Source organism: Bubalus bubalis, chromosome 7 (genome assembly GCF_019923935.1).
Source record: "Bubalus bubalis isolate 160015118507 breed Murrah chromosome 7, NDDB_SH_1, whole genome shotgun sequence".
Taxonomy (NCBI): Eukaryota; Metazoa; Chordata; class Mammalia; order Artiodactyla; family Bovidae; genus Bubalus; species Bubalus bubalis.
In genome coordinates this window covers 36,106,909-36,127,477 of record NC_059163.1, presented here as the reverse complement: position 1 = coordinate 36,127,477, position 20,569 = coordinate 36,106,909, and the positions used below count along the sequence as shown (strand labels likewise).

The 20,569-nt window shown below is 39.9% G+C and overlaps 1 protein-coding gene across 11 annotated transcripts in view; it reads right to left on the bottom strand.

Moving 5' to 3' along the window:
- Positions 1-18,063, bottom strand: part of EPHA5 (EPH receptor A5) — a 401,719-nt gene extending 383,656 nt beyond the window's left edge. For 3 of the 11 annotated variants that reach the window (XM_025289991.3, XM_025289994.3, XM_044945835.2), the window contains exon 1: positions 16,808-18,062. In XM_025289991.3, the coding sequence (XP_025145776.1) occupies positions 16,808-16,967 (160 nt within the window). In that variant the 5' untranslated portion in view covers positions 16,968-18,062. Of the gene's footprint in view, positions 1-16,807 lie in introns of all 11 variants that reach the window. The other 8 variants (XM_025289990.3, XM_025289993.3, XM_044945836.2 and 5 more) reach the window with 5 other exon arrangements.
- Between the last annotated feature and the right edge of the window lie 2,506 nt (positions 18,064-20,569).

Sequence of the window (20,569 nt, the reverse complement as noted above, 5' to 3'; positions counted from 1 at the left end):
ACTGTACAAAAAAAGATCTTCATGACCCAGATAATCACGATGGTATGATCACTCACCTAGAGCCAGACATCCTGGAATGTCTTAGGCAGCATCACTACGAACAAAGCTAGCAGAGGTGATGGCATTCCAGTTGAGCTATTTCAAATCCTGAAAGATGATGCTGTGAAAGTGCTGCACTTAATATGCCAGCAAATTTGGAAAACTCAGCTCTGGCACAGGACTGGAAAAGGTCAGTTTTCATTCCAAACCCAAAGAAAGGCAATGCCAAAGAATGCTCAAACTACCGCACAATTGCACTCATCTCACACGCTAGTAAAGTAATGTTCAAAATTCTACAAGCCAGGCTTTAGCAATACGTGAACTGTGAACTTCCAGATGTTCAAGCTGGTTTTAGAAAAGGCAGAGGAACCAGAGATCAAATTGTCAACATCCGCTGCATCATGGAAAAAGCAAGAGAGTTCCAGAAAAACATCTATTTCTGCTTTAGTGACTATGCAAAAGCCTTTGACTGTGTGGATCACAATAAACTATTGAGAATTCTGAAAGAGATGGGACTACCAGAGCACCTGACCAGCCTCTTGAGAAATCTGTATGCAGGTCAGGAAGCAACAGTTAGAACTGGACATGCAACAACAGACTGGTTCCAAATAGGAAAAGGAGTATGTCAAGGCTTTTTTGTCACCCTGCTTATTTAACTTATATGCAGAGCACATCATGAGAAATGCTGGGCTGGAAGAAGCACAAGCTGGAATCAAGATTGCCGGGAGAAATATCAATAACCTCAGATATGCAGATGACACCACCCTTATGGCAGAAAGTGAAGAGGAACTCAAAAGCCTCTTGATGAAAGTGAAAGAGGACAGTGAAAAAGTTGGCTTGAAGCTAAACATTCAGAAAACTAAGATCATGGCATCTGGGCCCATCACTTCATGGGAAACAGATGGGGAAACAGTGGAAACAGTGTCAGACTTTATTTTGGGGGGCTCCAAAATCACTGCAGATGATGACTGCAGTCATGAAATTAAAAGATGCTTACTCCTCGGAAGAAAAGTTTTGACCAACCTAGATAGCATATTGAAAAGCAGTGACATTACTTTGCCAACAAAGATCCATCTACTCAAGGCTATGGTTTTTCCAGTGGTCATGTATGGATGTGAGAGTTGGACTGTGAAGAAAGCTGAGCCCCAAAGAATTGATGCTTTTGAACTGTAGTGCTGGAGAAGACTCTTGAGAGTCTGTTGGACTACAAGGAGACCCAACCAGGCCATTCTAAAGGAGATCAGCCCTGGGTGTTCTTTGGAAGGAATGATGCTAAAGCTGAAACTCCAGTACTTTGGCCACCTCATGCAAAGAGCTGACTCATTGGAAAAGACTCTGCTGCTGGGAGGGATTGGGGGCAGGAGGAAAAGGGGATGACAGAGGATGAGATGGCTGGATGGCATCACTGACTCGATGAACATGAGTTTGAGTGAACTCCAGGAGTTGGTGATGGACCAGGAGGCCCGGCATGCTGCGATTCATGGGGTCACAAAGAGTCGGACACGACTGAGAGACTGAACTCAACAGAGGTAGAAAGTATTAGGAAGAAATGGCAAGAATACACAGGACTATACAAAAAAGATCCCAACGACCCAAATAAACACAATGGTGTGATCACAAATCTAGAGCCAGATAGCATGGAATGCCAAGTCAAGTGGGCTGTAGGAACTATCACTAGGAACAAAGGTAGTGGAGGTGATGGAATTCCAGTTGAGCTATTTCAAATCCTAAAAGACAATGCTGTGTAAGCGCTGTATTCAACATGCCAGCAAATTTGGAAAACTCAGCAGTGGCCACAGGACTGGAAAAAGTCAGTTTTCTTTCCAATCCTACAGAAATTCAATGCCAAAGAATGCTCAAACTATTGCACAATTGCACTCATCTCACACGCTAGTAAAGTAATGCTCAAAATTCTCCAAGCCAGGCTTCAACAGTATGTGAACCTTGAAATTCCAGATGTTCAAGCTGGATTTAGAAAAGGCAGAGGAACCAGAGATCAAATTTCCAACATCCGTTGGCTCATCAAAAAAGCAAGAGAGTTCCAGAAGGACATCTACTTCTACTTTATTGACTATGCCAGAGCCTTTGACTGCGTAGACTACAACAAACTGTGGAAAATTCTGAAAGAGATGGGAATACCAGACCACCTGACCTGCCTTGAGAAACCTATATGCAGGTCAGGAAGCAACAGTTAGAACTGGACATGGAACAACAGACTGGATCCAAATTGGAAAAGGAGTATGTCAAGGCTTTTTGTCACCCTGCTTATTTAACTTATAGGCACAGTAATCATGAGAAACACTGCTGTGGATGAAGCACAAGCTGGAATCAAGATGGCCAGGAGAAATATTAATAACCTCAGATATGCAGATGACACTACCCTTATGGCAATAAAGAAGAACTAAAGAGCCTCTTGATGAAAGTGAAAGAGAGTGAAAAAGTTGGCTTAAAGCTCAACATTCAGAAAACTACTACTACTACTACTACTACTAAATCGCTTCAGTCGTGTCCAACTTTGTGCGACACCATAGATGGCAGCCCACCAGGCCCCCCCCCCCCCCGTCCCTGGGATTCTCCAGGCAAGAACATTGGAGTGGGTTGACATTTCCTTCTCCATGAGAAAACTAAGATCATGGCATATGGTCCCATCACTTCATGGCAAATAGATGGGGAACAGTGACAGACTTTTTTTGGGGGACTCCAAAATAACTGTAGATGGTGACAGCAGCCATGAAATTTAAAGATGCTTCCTCCTTGGAAGAAAAGTTATGACCAACCTAGACAGCATATTAAAAAGCAGAGACATTACTTTGCCAACAAAGGTCCATCTAGTCAAGGCTATGGTTTTTCCAGTAGCCATGTATGGATGTGAGAGTTGGACTATAAAGAAAGCTGAGCACCAAAGAATTGATGCTTTTGAACTGTAGTGCTGGAGAAGACTCTTGAGAGTCCCTTGGACTGCTGGAGATCCAAACAGTCTATCCTAAAGGAAATCAATCCTGAATACTCATTGGAAGGACTGATGCCTAAGCTGAAACTCCAATACTTTGGCCACCTGATGTGAAGAGCTGACTCATTGGAAAAGACCCTGATGCTGGTAAAGGTTCAAGGCAGGAGGAAAAGGGGCCAAAAGAGGATGAAATCTGGATGGCATCACTGATAATGGACATGAGTTAGAGTAAACTCCGGGAGTTGGTGATGGACAGGGAGGACTGGCGTGCTGCAGTCCATGGGGTCACAAGAGTCAGACACCACTTAGTGACTGAACTGAACTGAACTAAATATAATCTCTAGATTGTGGGTGCAACTAAGAGCTTCCACATAAAACACACCTGATTTATTTCCTATCAATTTATTTGTTGTAGGACCCAAGGCAATTTACTTAATTTCTTCCCAACCCAACCTCGCAGTAAACTGAAAAAATAATTTCCAACTCATGGGGTTGTTGTAAGAATTAAAGGAGATTATGTGGTAATAGTTTTCAGAGCAGTTATCATTATTATCCCTACCATCTAGAAGAAAAATTCAGTTCAATAATTTATAGCTCAGTAGAATACAATATTAACCCACTGACACTTCTGATATATTTATTAGCATTTTTAGAGTAAATAAAAAAATATGTTCAAGGGGGATAGATAATTAAATATCCTAAATAGACTAAATAGGTTAGAATTAAACACACTAACTAGAAATTAACTAAGCTATACTTAAAAAGCTATTCATCATTATATTTTAAAATTTATTCTTTATAAATCTATTTTTCAAGTTATTCAGTTCACATAGTTGATGGTATGCATTTTACTACTCCTTTCCCTGCAACCTTAAGAATTCCTACCAAGTTGAAAATCTAAAGTGCTTCATAAAGTGACAGTTTAAATTATCCAGGAACTGTAAAAGAAATCAAAGTAAATTTTACCCCCTCCTCAGAAATTTAAATCATTAAGAAACAGATGTTTTACATTAACCATTTTTCTAGAGATAAGACAAGTCATTCTTAAAGCAGAAATAGTTGTTTTTATGTTGGTTGATTGTGGCTCAAGTCATAGTAATTCTGAGAATTTGTCATAAGAAAGAGGGTGAAAAACAGTCCTTGGTTACAACATAAAGAGATAGCGACCACTGGAAATATCCTAGTTATTTCCTGTGTGAAAGTGTGAAGTGTTACTTGGTCAGTCCTGTCCTACTCTTTGAGACCCCTTGGACAGTAAACCCCCAGGCTTCTCTGTCTATGGGTTTTCCCAGGCAAGAATACTCGAGTAGGTTGCCATTTCCTTCTCCAGGTGATCTTCCTGACCCAGGGATCATTATAAAGAATGCTTTATAATTTACAATTAGGCATAAAGACCAAGATTACCTAGGTTGGAGAAGGAAATGTTTCCCACTGGGCACCCAACTGCACTGAGAGCCTGGCTCCCCCACAGGAGCCTGGAGTGCAAGGACTTGCAGGGAAGTGCCAGGAGAGGTGGGCCAGGAACAAGTTACTGAGAGCTGTGAATTCAGGCTCAAGGACTTTAGGTTTTATCCTGAGGACACTGAAGAGATGCTGAAGGCTTTACCCAAGGAATAAATAAGGGCTGCTAGAGTAACTGAACTGAAATCAAGTGCTGCTCTTGTGGTATTTCCATTTACAATAAATATTAGACAGTACTAACTAACATAGAAAATTAGACCCTGCTAAATGTCAGAGTGCCAACCCACACTGCTTTTTAAATAACACGTGGAATATTTAACACTTATATAATGCTTGATGTGTACCAGAACTTTTATACAACACTTTGTTGACATGAACCTAATCTTTACAACTCTATTTGTATTCCCATTATACAGAAAAGAATACGTAGACACAAGATTTTCCAGCTTTCCAGGTTTTCAAGGTCACACAACTCTAAGTGGTTCAGCCAGATGCCAGAGTTTGTGCTCTTAAACCAGCCTGCCCCACTCCCTTTTAAAGTGGAATGCTGAATTCTGCAGTTATGAGACTTTGGCTTTGAAATTGGTTCTAATTTTTTACTAGATCAAATTATCTTGTTTCAGTTCCTTTGTTTATAGAAATGATTTATCTAATCTATCCTACAGGATTTTTTATGAGATTCTCATGGAATGAGGTAGGTTAGCACATTTTGTAAACTATAAAGCATTTTAATAACATAAACTATATAAAACTAATTATAAAATATTTAATATTGCTATGTATATAAGGAGGGAAAAAAGTTGTCGGGAGAGTTTCTGAATGGGATTACAGGTATACAGAGTTAGGTCTAGAGTGTAGCCTGGGCTGGGGACTGAGAATTGGGCTGCATACACAAGAAAGCAAGAGAAAACAATTTAAAAACTAAAAAATATGCGGCCTAAAATGAAAAAGAGGTAATGTGCAGGAAGGGATCTTTACCTTGTGCTAGTGGGCAATGGAGGGGAGATGTCAACATGGGGATCAATCAGTGCTTTAGAGTCTGAAGACAAGATCAAGTATTTAGTGGGGTGGCAGTGTGGGGGGCAGGGGGTGGAATTAGAAGGATGATTGAACATGTGAACAAACAGCCTCAGGACTCCATTTGAATTTTTGTATGAACCTTTACTCTACTTCCCACTGTCTGTGATATGGGCCATTATTTGGATGGTGAGGGCAAGATCACTGAGTATCGTCAATAGCCTCCCCTTTTTAAGAGGAGTTGACAAGAGCAGAACTGGAGTCGGACTGTCTGGGTTTGAATGCAGATTTCTACCATGCTAAGTCACTTCAGTTGTGTGCAACTCTGTGACACCAGGCTCCTCTGTCCATGGGATTCTCCAGGCAAGAATACTGGAGTGGGTTGCCATGCCTTCCTCCAAGGGATCTTCCCCACCCAGGGATAAACTCATGTCTCTTTTCTTTCTACTGCATCTCTTTCTACCACTTTTGGATTTGTAACCTTGGGCAAGTTATTTAACTGTTCCCTGTTTCAGGTTCCTCATGTGTACAACAGGAATAATAATAATATTATAATACATATTTCCGAGAGTTGGACTGTGAAGAAGGCTGAGCGCCGAAGAATTGATACTTTTGAACTGTGGTGTTGCAGAAGACTCTTGAGAGTCCCTTGGACTGCAAGGAGATCCAACCAGTCCATTCTGAAGGAGATCAGCCCTGGGATGTCTTTGGAAGGAATGATGCTAAAGCTGAAACTCCAGTACTTTGGCCACCTCATGCAAAGAGTTGACTCATTGGAAAAGACTCTGCTGCTGGGAGGGATTGGGGGCAGGAGGAGAAGGGGACGACAGAGGATGAGATGGCTTGATGGCATCACTGACTCGATGGACATGAGTCTGGGTTAACTCCGGGAGTTGGTGATGGACAGGGAGGCCTGGCATGCTGTGATTCTTGGGGTCGCAAAGAGTCAGATATGACTGAGCGACTGATCTGATCTGATCTGAGGCTATAGAACAGTTTTTTGGACTCTGTGGAAGAGGGAGAGGGTGGGATGATTTGGGAGAATGGCATTGAAATATGTATAATATCATATATGAAACGAGTCACCAGTCCAGGTTCGATGCACGATACTGGATGCTTGGGGCTGGTGCACTGGGAGAATCCAGAGGGATGGTAAGGGGAGGGAGGAGGGAGGAGGGTTCAGGATGGGGAACACATGTATACCTGTGGCATATTCATGTTGATATAGGGCAAAACCAATACAATATTTTAAAGTTAAATAAAATAAAATTAAAAAAAAGAAAAACGAGAGGCACAGTGGGAGAACAGCTGAAAAAAAAAAAAAACAATGTTTGGTATGTGGTATATCAATAATGTTAACTATAATTGTTTTATATAGGTGGGTATACTCATGCATGCAGATACATATATACATTTCATAAGGAGATCAAAATACATCCTAAACTTTCCAAAATGCATCCTAAACTTTCTTAAATCTGCTTATGTTACCTATATAAAAAAGATAAGTCTTCACAAAATTGTAGTAAAACCTTTATGAAAATGTGAAAGGTAGTGTTTTCAAGTAGTATTTTAAACTCTGAGTATAATCAAACAGCTCAGAAAATTATATATTTCAAACCAAATTAGAGGTGGCAAACTATAGTGTCAGACATGTTTCAGGAAACATTTAAGTATTTAATTCTCTCAATTACCCACTTTCAGAGCATCGTAAAGGTCACTTAAAATATACATTATATATTATATTAAATACTATTAACTTTTTATGCCAGTAGTAAATATCTAAACATCTGAAGATATCTCTTGATACGTCTGTGGCTAGTGAGAAACATGTTGATGTTTGGCAGAAACTAACAGAATTCTGTAGAGCATTTATCCTTCAATTAAAAATAAATAAGTTTAAAATTTTAAAAAGAAGAAATGTTTAAAAAAAAAAAACTGACCTCTCCTTGAGGAATAATCAGGTAAAAGACAACATTTACAATGATGATCTTTGAACTGATGATTTTTGCTTTGCTTCCTAACCAAATCCCAGTATTCAATATTAAATAATTAGCAAACCAGCTGAAAATTAGGACAATAGCATGTGACTGATTTTTAGCTCTATGGAAAATTTGCATATGCTGTTCCTTTTACTAGACTGTTTTCCTGTCCCAGATTCCATTCCAATGCAAGGAAGACACTAATCTGAGATCCTGAAAACTTGTCTTAAATAGCTCACATTTAGAAGTGGGGAAACCAAAGGGACTAACATTTGTTGTATACCTGTTTTGCTCTAGGAATTTTACTAAGCAACATACATACTCTGCACATTATTTTCACAAGTGAAAATTAAGGGTTAACATTTAATTTTTAGTATGTGGAATCTGACATGGATGATTCAAGAACACTCACTCATACATAGTAGGGCTTGTTTCATGGTCTTCACATGTTCCCATTTTGTACTACCTGGTGAGAAGTAGTTACTGCAAAGTTCATTAAAATTAAGTTACAGGGTCCTCAATGACATGGGTCACTTTCATGTCACTGAGAGACCAGCAAAGTATTCATTAAGTCCATATTTCTGCTACACTTGCAGAACTAACATTTTTTGTACTCCTTTCCTTAAGGATGATTCCTCATATAGTATAAACTTAAATCCATTAAACTGCTGCTCCAGATATTCCCTATATTCTACCGCTTACCTGGCAAGAAAAGCATTAACATACATGGACTCTGCAGCATTCTAACCAGCCACATTCCCACAACTTGCACATGTGTACTGCTCACCAATTAGAAAATTATCTCTGTCAATTCTCCACAACAATTATGTGAAGCAGTATCATACTGCAGATAAATGAACTGAGACTAAAACAAAATAATAATAATAACAAAATAAGTGTCCACAGAATTCAGATGGTAAATGATGGAGATGAGGGGGGACAAAAAAAAACCAAAGCAATGAACAAATACAAAAAACACAATCTCAAAACAAAACTAGTTTCTTTTGGGATTTCAAAGCCAGAAGTTTGGTTTTGTTTTATCTTTTCCTTTATTTTTCTGTAATTCCATGCCATTTAATCCTTTCCCTGCTTCATTTTTTCAGGCTTGAATAAAATGAATTAAAAAAAAAGGTGACTGCAAACCTGCAATATTAAATGGTTCTTTTGTTTCTACTTCCACCCCTACTTCCAGAAAAATCAAACATGATGTTTAAAATCCTTCAGACACAGCAGTTCCCAAGTATTTTCCTCTTTTCTCAGAAGGCTGGTTGTTCCTCCTTTAGGAGACTTCATGGCAGCATCACTACACTGCCTGGAGTGTAGAGAGAAGCAAGACCTCTGTCATCTTCCAAAACATGGGGCAGTGGCCACACCTGTCCAGTCAGCACACAGGCCAAGGCTCTGGGTAAAAGCTACAACTTGGCTCACAGAGAGGACCTGCTGTGGACTGCTGTGCTGAACTGGTGCCAGCCCGGTCTACCTGCTGAGTTTGTCTTTCCACAGAAAGACATTAACAAGCATCTTGGAACAGGAAGAGGCAGTCAGTGCAAAATAAATAAGTGAGCTGTGTGTATGTGTATGTGTGTGTGTGTGTTTTAGTTGCTTAGTCATGTCCAGCTCTTTGCAACCCCACAAACTGTAGCAGTAGCACAAAACTGACCGATACCCTAAACTCCTGTACTTCTGACTTAAGAATCCTGTAAAAAATACACAGCTTGGTTTGCTACAATCTACTCTTTAACATTAATGACTGTGTCCCATGATTTATTTAACAGAAGACTATATTGTCTGATCACCCCTACTTCCTTGTAGGTATTGGAACTCACAGGCATGGATGAGCTAATACTCCCTTATTTTGCTCTGACTTTGCATAAATGGAGTATCTGACAGGGGAGGAGAGAAGGAAAGAGGGAGAGAGAAAAAAAGAAAGGAGGAAAATGAGATAAAGAGAGAGAGTGGGAAAGGGAAAAAGGAGATGTGACAGATGAAAATAAGAGTGTGAAATTACCATAGAAGATAAAAGACACTACCCATCTCTGAGTAAAAGAACAGACTGTATTTTCTCTAAATCTTCCAATACTTAGCCGGAAACATGTTTCCAAGTAGGAACATTTTCTCACAAAGCATATGCAAAACATTTCAACCCTCCGGTTTTGGCTCTTTGATTTCTTTCTTTTTTTTTTTTTTTTTTTTTAAACAAGATCATTTACTTAACAAAGTTAGGAGCCCAGTTAGTTAGAACCAAAGATGTGTGTGATGGATGAAGAAGACAGCCTGGGCAACTGTCCAGCAACTGTAACAAAATTAGAATCATCACAGACACTTTAATCCCAATTATTTCATCTGTGGGGTGTTTAATGCCACAAGTATTTGGCATGACTCAACAAAACTGTGGAACTTACAGAGAAATAAAAGAAAGAGAAATAAATGAATGAAATAAAATGAACCAAAGTTATTTCTTTTTTCCATGAGGCTGGGGTTTATATCTTCAGAGTCAGTAAAACAAATGTCAAAATAGAATGTGTATTTGTGTGTCTGTGTGTGTGTTTGCATGCAACTATGGTATTTTTTAGTTATAAAAAATAAAGCCCAAGTACTTTTATTAATATCAAGCTCATAGTGATACCATCTTGACATCCCTCCCTACCCTTTCTTTTGAAAAGCTTCACCACAATCTTAACACATACCCCATAGGTAATCCATGTGCATAAACCACAATTATCAGACCAAGTTCCTGCACTCTGCTTAATAAATGCACAGCAATAAAGCCATGGACATTGAATCACTGGAATGCATGACCGAGGGTCAACTTCTGATCAATGAAATTTTGTATATTCTAAGAGTTTAAGAAATAGTTTAGATGATATTAATAAAGTACCATACAAACTGATCAGAGACTAAAGGTTGTGGAATCTACAGTAAAAAAAAAAAAACCTAGAATAAAGCTTGTCATTGAGATCTTAAAAACACAAGTCGCACACATTTTTAAAAAGGATTTTTGAGCATGTTTTAAATGACAGAAAGGTCTCTTTATGTTTTCTTTAAATTGCTAAAGATTAAAAAATTTTTTAATTTTTTAAAATTTATTAAAATTCATTAAAATTTTACCAACAAAAAATGGCAGCTGGTAATAAAAGTCAATATGCTAAGCCACAGAGTTTTCAAAAACTCCAAGTAGTGCACTTACTAAATTACAGTTTTATTTTATAGCTTTGCAACACATGGAATTCTCATTAGAGATACTAGACGACAAACTTGAACTTTTAGAAAAAAAAATGAAAGATCATAAATCCCGTTTCACCAGACAGTACTTATGTACCTTGCAGTATTTCTTTTTATTTACTTTTTGCTTTACAATTACATTATACAGGCTAAGAAATTTTTAAGATGATAATGAAGTAAGTTAAAAGGGAATTTTAAAATCTCTATTTCTCATGAGATTCATTGACTAGAATTATGTTTTAAATCATTCAATTAAGTGTTTTCTATTGTTGTTTTAATATAAATTTTAAATTAAAACCTTTTTTTATTTTATGTGATTAGAATGAGGGAAATGAACAAAACCTATACACATGAAACTCCAGTGTCAAAAGAAAAATGTAAATTCCAACTGAATTTTAATACTCAGGAATACGTGTACCACTGTTTGTAGTTTGATTTATAAATAGCTATTTCTAGTACAATTTATGACATCAGATCGTACTATTTCTGTGGAAAGTTCTCTATTACAACACCTTGTATATGTTGCCAAAATGTATTATAAAAAAATGAGCTGTTGTCCAAAATTTGGATTTAAAATTCTTAAACCATTTTTATTATTCAAAAGTCAATTTCTGTCTTGTTCAAACACTTTAAAATCTATTTCACTAATTCTGAACAAACAAACATCTAGAGAGTCAGAAACTAAAACAGGAACAGTAAAGATATGATAAATGGAGACCCCCTAAGTATTCATGCTATTTTGGAAGTTAAAAAACAAATACTTAAAAATAGGTCATTTACATTTTGATATAACATTTTCAATAGAACAAACAATTCAGTTAAGATTTTCACAGTGAATAACTATCAAATCTTCCAGTTTTCTAATTCCTATATAATAATACTTTCAAAAGTGTTATGAACAGATCAGAGAATCTCCAGTTATTCATTCCTATATTAAATATATCTTACTGAATAAATTTATTTTGTTTATTATTTGAAAGTTACATTTTATTAAACTTTTTGTAAAAATATGAACTTCTAAATCTACTTATTTATTTATTAAATCTATTTATTTAAAAAAATAAAATTATTTTTTAGCAACCTTTTTACACATTTATAGAAACATAAGTGTACCATTTAGTCTGTGATAGAATATATGATACATTTTTTAATGTCAATTAAAAATACCATTAGGAGTGCTTATGCATACAATAGATTAGGATAACACCTTTGAAGAAATCACTACCTATCCAACTGATTATATATATTTTGATTAAATAACTAAATGTGCATTTACCCAGTAAAGTATACCAGTAGGAACTATTTTCTATAGATAAATACCTACCCGCCAGAGATACCAGAACAGCAAGAATCACTGAATCTCTATTGTAACAATTTACATTTTTAGCTCTCATATTGCTTTTATAGTTAATATCACTGTTTCTGGAAAGAAAACAAAAGGACAAATACTGCAATCAATTTTTAATGATTTACAAGCAAGGCTGAATATTGGAACTTGAGTTAATTTTGTTGCTTCGTGAAAACTATAGTAAAAGTATTTGAAGATTATTAAAAATATCATAATCATCTTTGAATGATAACATACCTTTGCTAACTTAAGTTCGAGTTATTTGTTAATAAAATAAAATATATCTGCTAATTTAAATTGAAAAAATAAAGTATAAAGAATAATCAATTTTTACAGCCGTTTTTTTCTTTAAGATATTAAGAACATATTTAAAAAAAAAAACATTTGACTCATAAAAGGAAAAATAACTATTGTTAGTTAATACAATCATGTACATCATATCCTATTTTTATAGTCAAAGGTAAAAAAAAAAAATGAAAGAGAAATAAATTGGTCACTCAAGCAAATACCTAAAAAAAGCACACCAAACAAAGGAGATTCAAGTGGTCAAGTCAATCAACAGAAGTGTAGTGAAAATAACTAAAGCACTGACATTTTCTCTGCAGTAGCAACAATGAATAAAGTCTAATGTTTAATTAAATGTTTTGGGATTGTTTTGTCTATAAATAGCTATATCATCTCATTTTGATATTTCATGTAGAAAATGCCAAAGGATCACATTTTGTAAAGCAGAATGTTAATAATATAAATAATGGCAACTAACACGTTTCTAAGCATAAAAAAAAAAAAAAAAGAATCCACTTCCCATACCATCTATATCCTATGTGGACTTAGATAAAGAACTAATAATATTTACAAATGACAATATTATAATAAAAATAGTTTCAATCAAAGGAAACAACCCTTAGAAATGCTGAAATTGTTCAACCTTTTCCCCACCTTATATGAGGATATGAAATCCTCTTACATGTTACCTTGACACCCAAGAAGATTTTTGTCTACCTCAAAAAAAGGCTTAAAATTTCAAGACCCAACCTTCTTCTCCCTATTCAAGGTTTATAAAGCAAAAAGCCAAAACTCTACATGGTGCCTTCCTAGTTCCAACAATCTATGATTCAAACAGGGGTAATGGCTCTCTTTTTTCCTTCAGTAGCATCCTGGTGAGGGAATAATTTTACTGTGGTTTTTCTGTGGGGTCCTGCCTCTTTATCTAAGGAAATGAATTACAACCGGATGACAAGGCCACACAACAAAGCCATTTAGTTTTACAAATCTATTATGTCGTCCAATCGTTTTATGGGCCTGGTCCTATTATAAACCAAGAAAAAACCCTAAAACAAACTTTCTTCCTTTTCTTTATTTCCATTGAAAGCATCTACAATTTTATGATTGTTTTTCAAACAGTTCAGCACCCCTCCTCAATTTTTCCCCTCATGTGGTGTTTTTTTTTCTCCCTCAGAGTCCCTCCATCCCACTTCCTCAAACATACAAAACATTCAGAGACAAGAAACTGGACTTTTCAAATACAAACTGCTGACAACTGTCAGAAGCACTTTACTGGGACATTACTAACTGTAGTTTCAATGAATTAAGCTTGATTCACTGTGGGTGAATCATTTTCAATGCAGAGCTGTTCAGCAGTAATTGGCCAAGAATCCCTGCTGCGAAAAGCACTTGTCAAATAATGCTTGTTTACAAATATATCTCCCAACAGCAAAAAGTGGCAGTTACTGAATAAGTTCAGGGCCACCTCCAATATTCATAACAGTGGACATGCTTCCTTTACTTACTAAATCTATTAAATTTTTCACTTGTTGATATACTTGCTAATATTTGTCCTGCCTGATCAATCTTAGAGAAATGTTTTGCCTTCTATATGCCTCTGCATTATTCTACAATAAAACTCTTGTGTATTATACTGTAGCTCAAAGGTTTCTTTCACATGTATTCATACCTAACACGTGTAGTAAGACAATTAAAGATATATTTACCTTATCCTAGAGTTCAGGCTAAAGGGTAAATTCTCCTCATTTCTATTACCCAGTGTATTTTAACATTTATTTCATATCAGTCCAAGATTCTAGATATAAATTTGACTTTTTCTGTTCAATTTTGCTTATTTATGTCAACCAAACTTAAATTTTAAACATGACTGGAGTACCAATTATAAAAGTAAACTTCCATTTATTTCTACCTGACTTGAATTTTTTTTCGTCACATAACGGGAGCTTTCATAACATACACATATATAATGGATATGTACACCACAGTCTGAGAAGTCACAAAGCATCTATAGGTCGCAGAAAGCAACGTATAGAACAAGTTTTTAAAGGCGTCAGTGCATACATAAAATCTTTCTTTCAAAGTTCTTTCAAAAACAATCCAAAGCAAACTTGAAAACTCCAATCTGAATCTTTAAATAAATAAATTGCTGTTATAAATATCTTATATTCTTGTTCTTTGATTAGCATAGCAGCATCATGGAGAAACAAAAAGAACATATTAATAAAAAGTCTGGCATAACACTAACAGAAAACTGTTGGGCAGAGAAGGGATGAAGCAGATGAAATATACAAATACATACATATACACACACATATATATATGTAAAATTGTAACATTTTATTTCTAATTATGTAAAATAGTGTAGTTACAAAATGTGCCCCAAACAACAGACATGCTTTTATTTCTGCTGTCTTCAGAACACTGGCTGGTAAAGTACCACTCACTGTTGGTTAGACCCCTGCAATCCCCATTTCACTGAAGCCCAAGTTTTACTGTTCCACTCGCTGGGTAAGGACAGCACAACCTGTAGGTATTAAGTCCGTGATGTCAGCCAGTCTACAAGACTCCAGGTCCTCTTACAACACCACAGGAGACCTATTCTACTTCCCTGCCTTCCCTCCATTTCCGTTTGCCTCTTCTCTCTTCAGTCTGGACCCTTATTGCCATTTAGCGCCACCCTCCCTGAGACTTCATTTCTTCCCTTTCTCTTAACCAAGAGCTACTACTCCTTTACACCTCTGCATATGCCCTTTCCCTCATAATACCTAGGAGAAAAAAGGAAAAAAGAAACATAACGGGAACACACGAAAGAATAAAATGATATTACTATTACTCTTTAGATCCAAACCGGGTTGCCCCTTTCAATAGAGTAGACAGTTCATAAAAGGACTCCTAACCCTGTCAGAATTCTCCGGACTTCTAACATACTAAAAAAAGGACACGACTTCAGAAAACACTTTTTCAACTTTACCAGGGAGGTTAAAAATGCAGACTGCTTGTGTTAAGCATGGGGTATTGTAGGCAGGTAAGCAGATGTGTAGGTAGGCAGATAGATAGATGGGGAGATAGATCGAGCTACATATAACCCCTAAATCAGATTTTTAAAAACAAATTTGGAGGGTAAAGACAGAAGCTCATGGGGTGGGGAGGGGAGTATTGATCCTTCCTATTTTTCTCACGGTTCCTAGGGAGCTGGCAGCGCTCCGAGACCAGCTCAGCCCCTTCCCCTACAGCCAACACACAACCCGTGCAAGTCACGAGGACACACACGACTCCGCCGCTGCTGCTTCATCTTTCCGGTCCCGCGTCCCCTGCCCCACGAGTGGAAGGAAATTTTTAAGGTTCTGTGCTTCACTCGAGGCATCCGGGGCTCCAAATCGAAACCCCAACCTTCCCGCCAAGGTGGGAAGGTTTTTGATGTTTTCGTGGTGGAGCTGACCACCCAGACCCCATCTTCTCGTAACCCACATGGGATCTAAGATGCTGCCCCCACCTTGGAGGGCTGCGCGGTCCGGGCGCGGGAGAGGAGCGAATGTGGCGGAGCTGACCCGGAGGCCGAGGGCGGCGAGCGGAGAGGCTTGAGCCCAGATCCGGGAGCCAGGAGAGCGGCGCAGGTGCCGCTCCCGTGTCGGCCCTCCTCTCCGGGTGCAAGGCGGGGACAGTCTTCTCGGTCCGGAGCGCGGGATGAGGGATAGGGGAGAGAGCTGGGGACTCTAGGATCCCGAGCGGAGCTTTTCGCTTTCGGAAACGTGGAGGAGACCCGATTCGGTGGGTTCCAGCATCACCTTCCAGGCGGCGACACTCCCCTCCCCCGAACCCTCTGCCTCCCGCGGCATCCCACCTTCCAGACTTCCATTTCGTCTGGGTGATCATACGACCCCCAAAGTGCGGCACACCTCCACAGTGTGAGGCGCTGTCCGTCCTTCTCCATCCCCCCTCCGGCGAGAAATAAAAGCTCTTACCACTCACCCTAGAATAGCAGCTGGCGATGCCCTAAATAACAGCTCCCAGAAGGCACTTTACCCCAAAATAAAAGCATCCAGCCACCCCCACCACTTTCCCCAGCCCCAGCCCCAAATAACGGTTTCTAAAAGCCCCACCGCTCCCGAGATCCCCGTCACTGCGCTTCAAACAGTTCCCACTCCTTAAAGCCCGAAATGTCACTTCCCCACACGCTCAATTGGGACCCAGCCGCACCCAGCCTCCCGGCGCGGGTCTCAGAGCCTTCTGTCCTCCTGGCTTCCAACTTCCCAGCCCCCCAATCAGCCTAGGTCCACAGCCAGGTTCCGCGCCGAGCGCTCCGCGGCTAAAGTCAAACAATGCGAGTGGAGACGGCTGAGAACCGGAGGGAAAAGGCTAGCGAGAGCGGACGACCCATATTAGTTACGGAAGAGGGGTGCAATTTCGGCCTCGGCGGCCGCGTCCAGCTCACCAGGACCCGCGCGGCCAGGCCCCGCCTCGCCCCTCAGCCCCAGGTCGCAGCGGTCCCCACCCCCACGGCTTTACCTTCGTTGCTGGGGCTAGCCAGGAGGGTCCGGAGCGCGGCGCACAGGAGAAGGCAGGTCCAGAGGAGCGCCCTGCGAGGTGCGGAGGAGCAGCCGGCCAGGGACGCAGGGGTGCTGGGGAGCCGCAGGCGTCCCGCACCCCGGGGCCCCGAGCCCCGCATCTTGTCCTCGCCGCCTCCGCCGCCGCTGTCCCGCGCCGCTCAGTCCACGGCTCTGGCCTTGCGGAGGGGGCAAGAGAGGCTCGCGGTTCCTCCCAGTTCCCCGTAGGCTCCTTCACCTTCGGGCCCGCGGTTCGCCCCAGTGCGGGGACCACGGGGCTTCTTGTACGGCTGAAGTTTGCTTCCGGAGCCCCACACCGTCCTCTCCACTGGGGTTAAATGAAATACTAGTGACGGCGGACAGTGCAGTTCGGGACTGGACTCGAGGGTGTCGAGAAGGTCCCGCGTCCCGTTCTGTGCCTCTTTATAGACTTTTAAGGACGGAGGTCTTTGAAATGCCACTGGAGGGAGGGGAGGGGAGATAAAAGCTCTTTTTCAGTCTTCAGGGAGGAAGACAAGTCATCTTAATAAGAAATTCTCGATAAAAAGAGGAGAAAATAGCAGGGTGGCTGAGGAGAAAGGAAGAGGAGTTGGGGGAAAAAAACAGGATGGGGGAAAGACAAGCAAGGCGAGCGGAGGAAAAGATCCCAAGTTCAAAGACACCAGGAGAAGGAAATAGCTGCGGGCTGAGCACTGACGAGGGAGGGATCGGCTGCAGAGGCGGCCCGGAGCCCGGAGGATCCCGCGGCTAGGGGAGGAGGCGGAGTGTGCGCGGCCAGGCTGGCGAGCTCGGAACTGCACCGCCACAGCGCGCTCCTGCTGAGTCTGGAGCTCCGGTGTCTCCTCGGCCTCCCGCTCTGCGCCTACCACCCTCCTCCCTCCTCCTCCTCCTCCCGGCTCCCCCTCCCTCGCTGCTCGCAGCCTCGCCAGTGAGAATCTACTGTAAGTGTGAGTTGCTTAAACGGAGTCCCACACCCGCGGAGGGACGTAATCTGGAGACTGCCGCGGTGAGTGTTGCCTAGCGGTGTTCGGCCGAGGCGCGTCTTCTTCCGCGGATAATTAGGGCGAAGAATTCTCCTGACGACGCTTGCCAAGACCCGGGCTCCCGGGAGGCTGAAGGGAAACCAGCCCCAGTTCAGCAGGCAGCCTTCAGAGGAGCGGGGCCATGGGTTTGGCCGACTGCCTGCTGCCCACCGCAGGCTTGTGGCATCAACAACCTTGTTTCACCGCCCAGCATTCCTAGGCTGTGCGAGTCCGTGGCTAGTTTATTTAACACCCTTAACCGCTTACTGCTACTGACCCGCTCTATTCTTTCAATACTTTGGCGGCTGGAATGAGATAATTAGTCAACGTTTTCTTCTAAGTAAATGGCAGACTGTCCAAATACAGAGGCGGTAGCTATGATTGAGATTTCAGGGAGTCAAGGAATTTGGCGATTGAAAATTGTGGTGTGCCGCGTACTTTAAGAAGTGATGATTTAATTCATCAGTCTCACTGCTGGAATGTTTTATGTTTTAGAAATTATATGATATGCAGATATATGAAATTAATTCCAGTGAAATTAATTTCAGGATATTTTAAATTAAAAATATTTTAATTTCTTTTGTTCTGTTGCATTGAGACATGAATAATTTAGAAAAACTTGAAAACAATCAACTTTCCATGTTTCATCTCTATTATGTCTATTCTTGCTTTATTTATTTTTCTTCAATTTTCTCATTCATTTTTTTTTTCAAAGAGGTCCATCTGAAGGGCAGTTCTAGTATACTAGCATTAAAAAAAAGACTGCAAAATAAAACTTCTACAAAAAAGTATGATTTTAGAAGGAAAGGTATCTCATTTAATTTGGTGCATAGTAACTACTGTAAAGACTGGATTTTCACCCACACCCAAAAAAGGCAGGTCTGCTCATCAACTTTAATATCCAGTGTCCTGTTTGTATTCACAATAAATTTCTCATAATGATTAGCTGATGACATTTGTATTTTGTTTAAATATTTGAAATAAAAATGAAAGAGTAAAGTGGTGGTGATGCAATTTTGGAAAGAGGTGGAAGCTCATCTTTGATTATTTTTTCCCCTGAAATGTTTTGGCACCAGAAATCTAAAAGCAGCTTCTTTCTATTAAAACGTGCTCCAAATGATTGAAGCAAATTTAGAGGAATGTCAGTGAATCAGTCTTTCAGTTGGGCAAACAGCTTCACAGTGAGATGCAAAGTTAAAGTGTATGTTTTCATTTGAAGACCATTCAGAATGTAAGCTCCTCCCCCTAAATTTATAGTTGGGCCATTTAAAAATATCCAAACAGACTATCAAGGAAGTTATCTAAAGTCTATGAACACATAATAATGCTGTGTGTGAAACATAGGCACTTTAATGGGCCTTTGAGCTTGTTTTACTTCTTCAGGACTTGTATCCAGTAAAATGAGGGATTTGGAGATGATCTTCAAGTTCTCTTCTCTTCCTTTGTCCTTTATCTTCTCCTCCTCTATTCTCGGCATTTCTGTTACTACTCTGTTCATCTATCTCCAATTATTTACCTTTGACTGCAAAATTACCAAATTTCTTCAGCCTTTCTTTGAAAACCTTCTACTCCAAAGAGCTTAAACAAATTTTCTATTTTATTTTACACTAAAATTTTCAGTTCAGTATTCCCTAAAATGTCTCATACTTCTCTGCTTTTACATCTGGCACTCCATTCTACAGAAGTTTCACCTCCTCAAAATGTTTAACACTTCCCCCACCTCTTCCCCTCACACACATCTCTCGTGTAAAACCCTACTCAGTGTCCAAGGATAGTCAAGCATTCAAGACTGATGTTTTCTCTTCTAAGAAAGAAATGATTTGGTTTTCCTCCCCCAAGTATCCATGCTGCTGCTGCTGCTAAGTTGCTTCAGTCGTGTCCGACTCTGTGCGACCCATAGGCAGCAGCCCACCAGACTCCTCTGTCCCTGGGATTCTCCAGGCAAGAACACTGGAGTGGGTTGCCATTTCCTTCTCCAATGCATGAAAGTGAAAAGTGAAAGTGAAGTCGCTCAGTCGTGTCTGACTCTCAGCGACCTCATGGACTGCAGCCCACCAGGCTTCTCTGTCCATGGGACTTTCCAGGCAAGAGTACCGGAGTGGGGTGCCATTGCCTTCTCCGCAAGTATCCATAGCTTATGTTTTATGTCAATCAACACAGTGACAATACTTCCTGAATGAAAAACTGGAACAAATTACCTAACTATAAGTACTCAATATATTTATTGGGATAAAGAGAGTTTAGACTAGGTATGCCAAAGAAAACCTGGGACACTGTTCCCTAAGGTGGGAATTGTGCTATCTTCTCCTTAAGGGGCTGGGAATACAGAATGCAAAATCCTTTGTATTCTCTACCTTAAATAGCAGCAATCATTCTCATGATTGTTTAATAATATTTATTACATATCTTTGAAAGAATGAACAGCTGTAACATGAACCCCAGTGACAGAAATGAAAGCCATTTTTTCGTCTAATGAAGGTTAATCAGAGAAGACAATGAGAGTGCTTTTTCTTGGGCCTCAATCTCAAAGGAAATCTTATATTTGACCATGTGTTGAATTCTTCTCTTAGAAATACTCGGCATACTTACATTGAATGATGGCATTGCATGAAAATTAGTGTGTGTTGTTTTTTTTACTACATACTATTGCTTTGCACAAAAAAGGCAATGATATTTATATTTCTCATTGTTCTGGATAACTG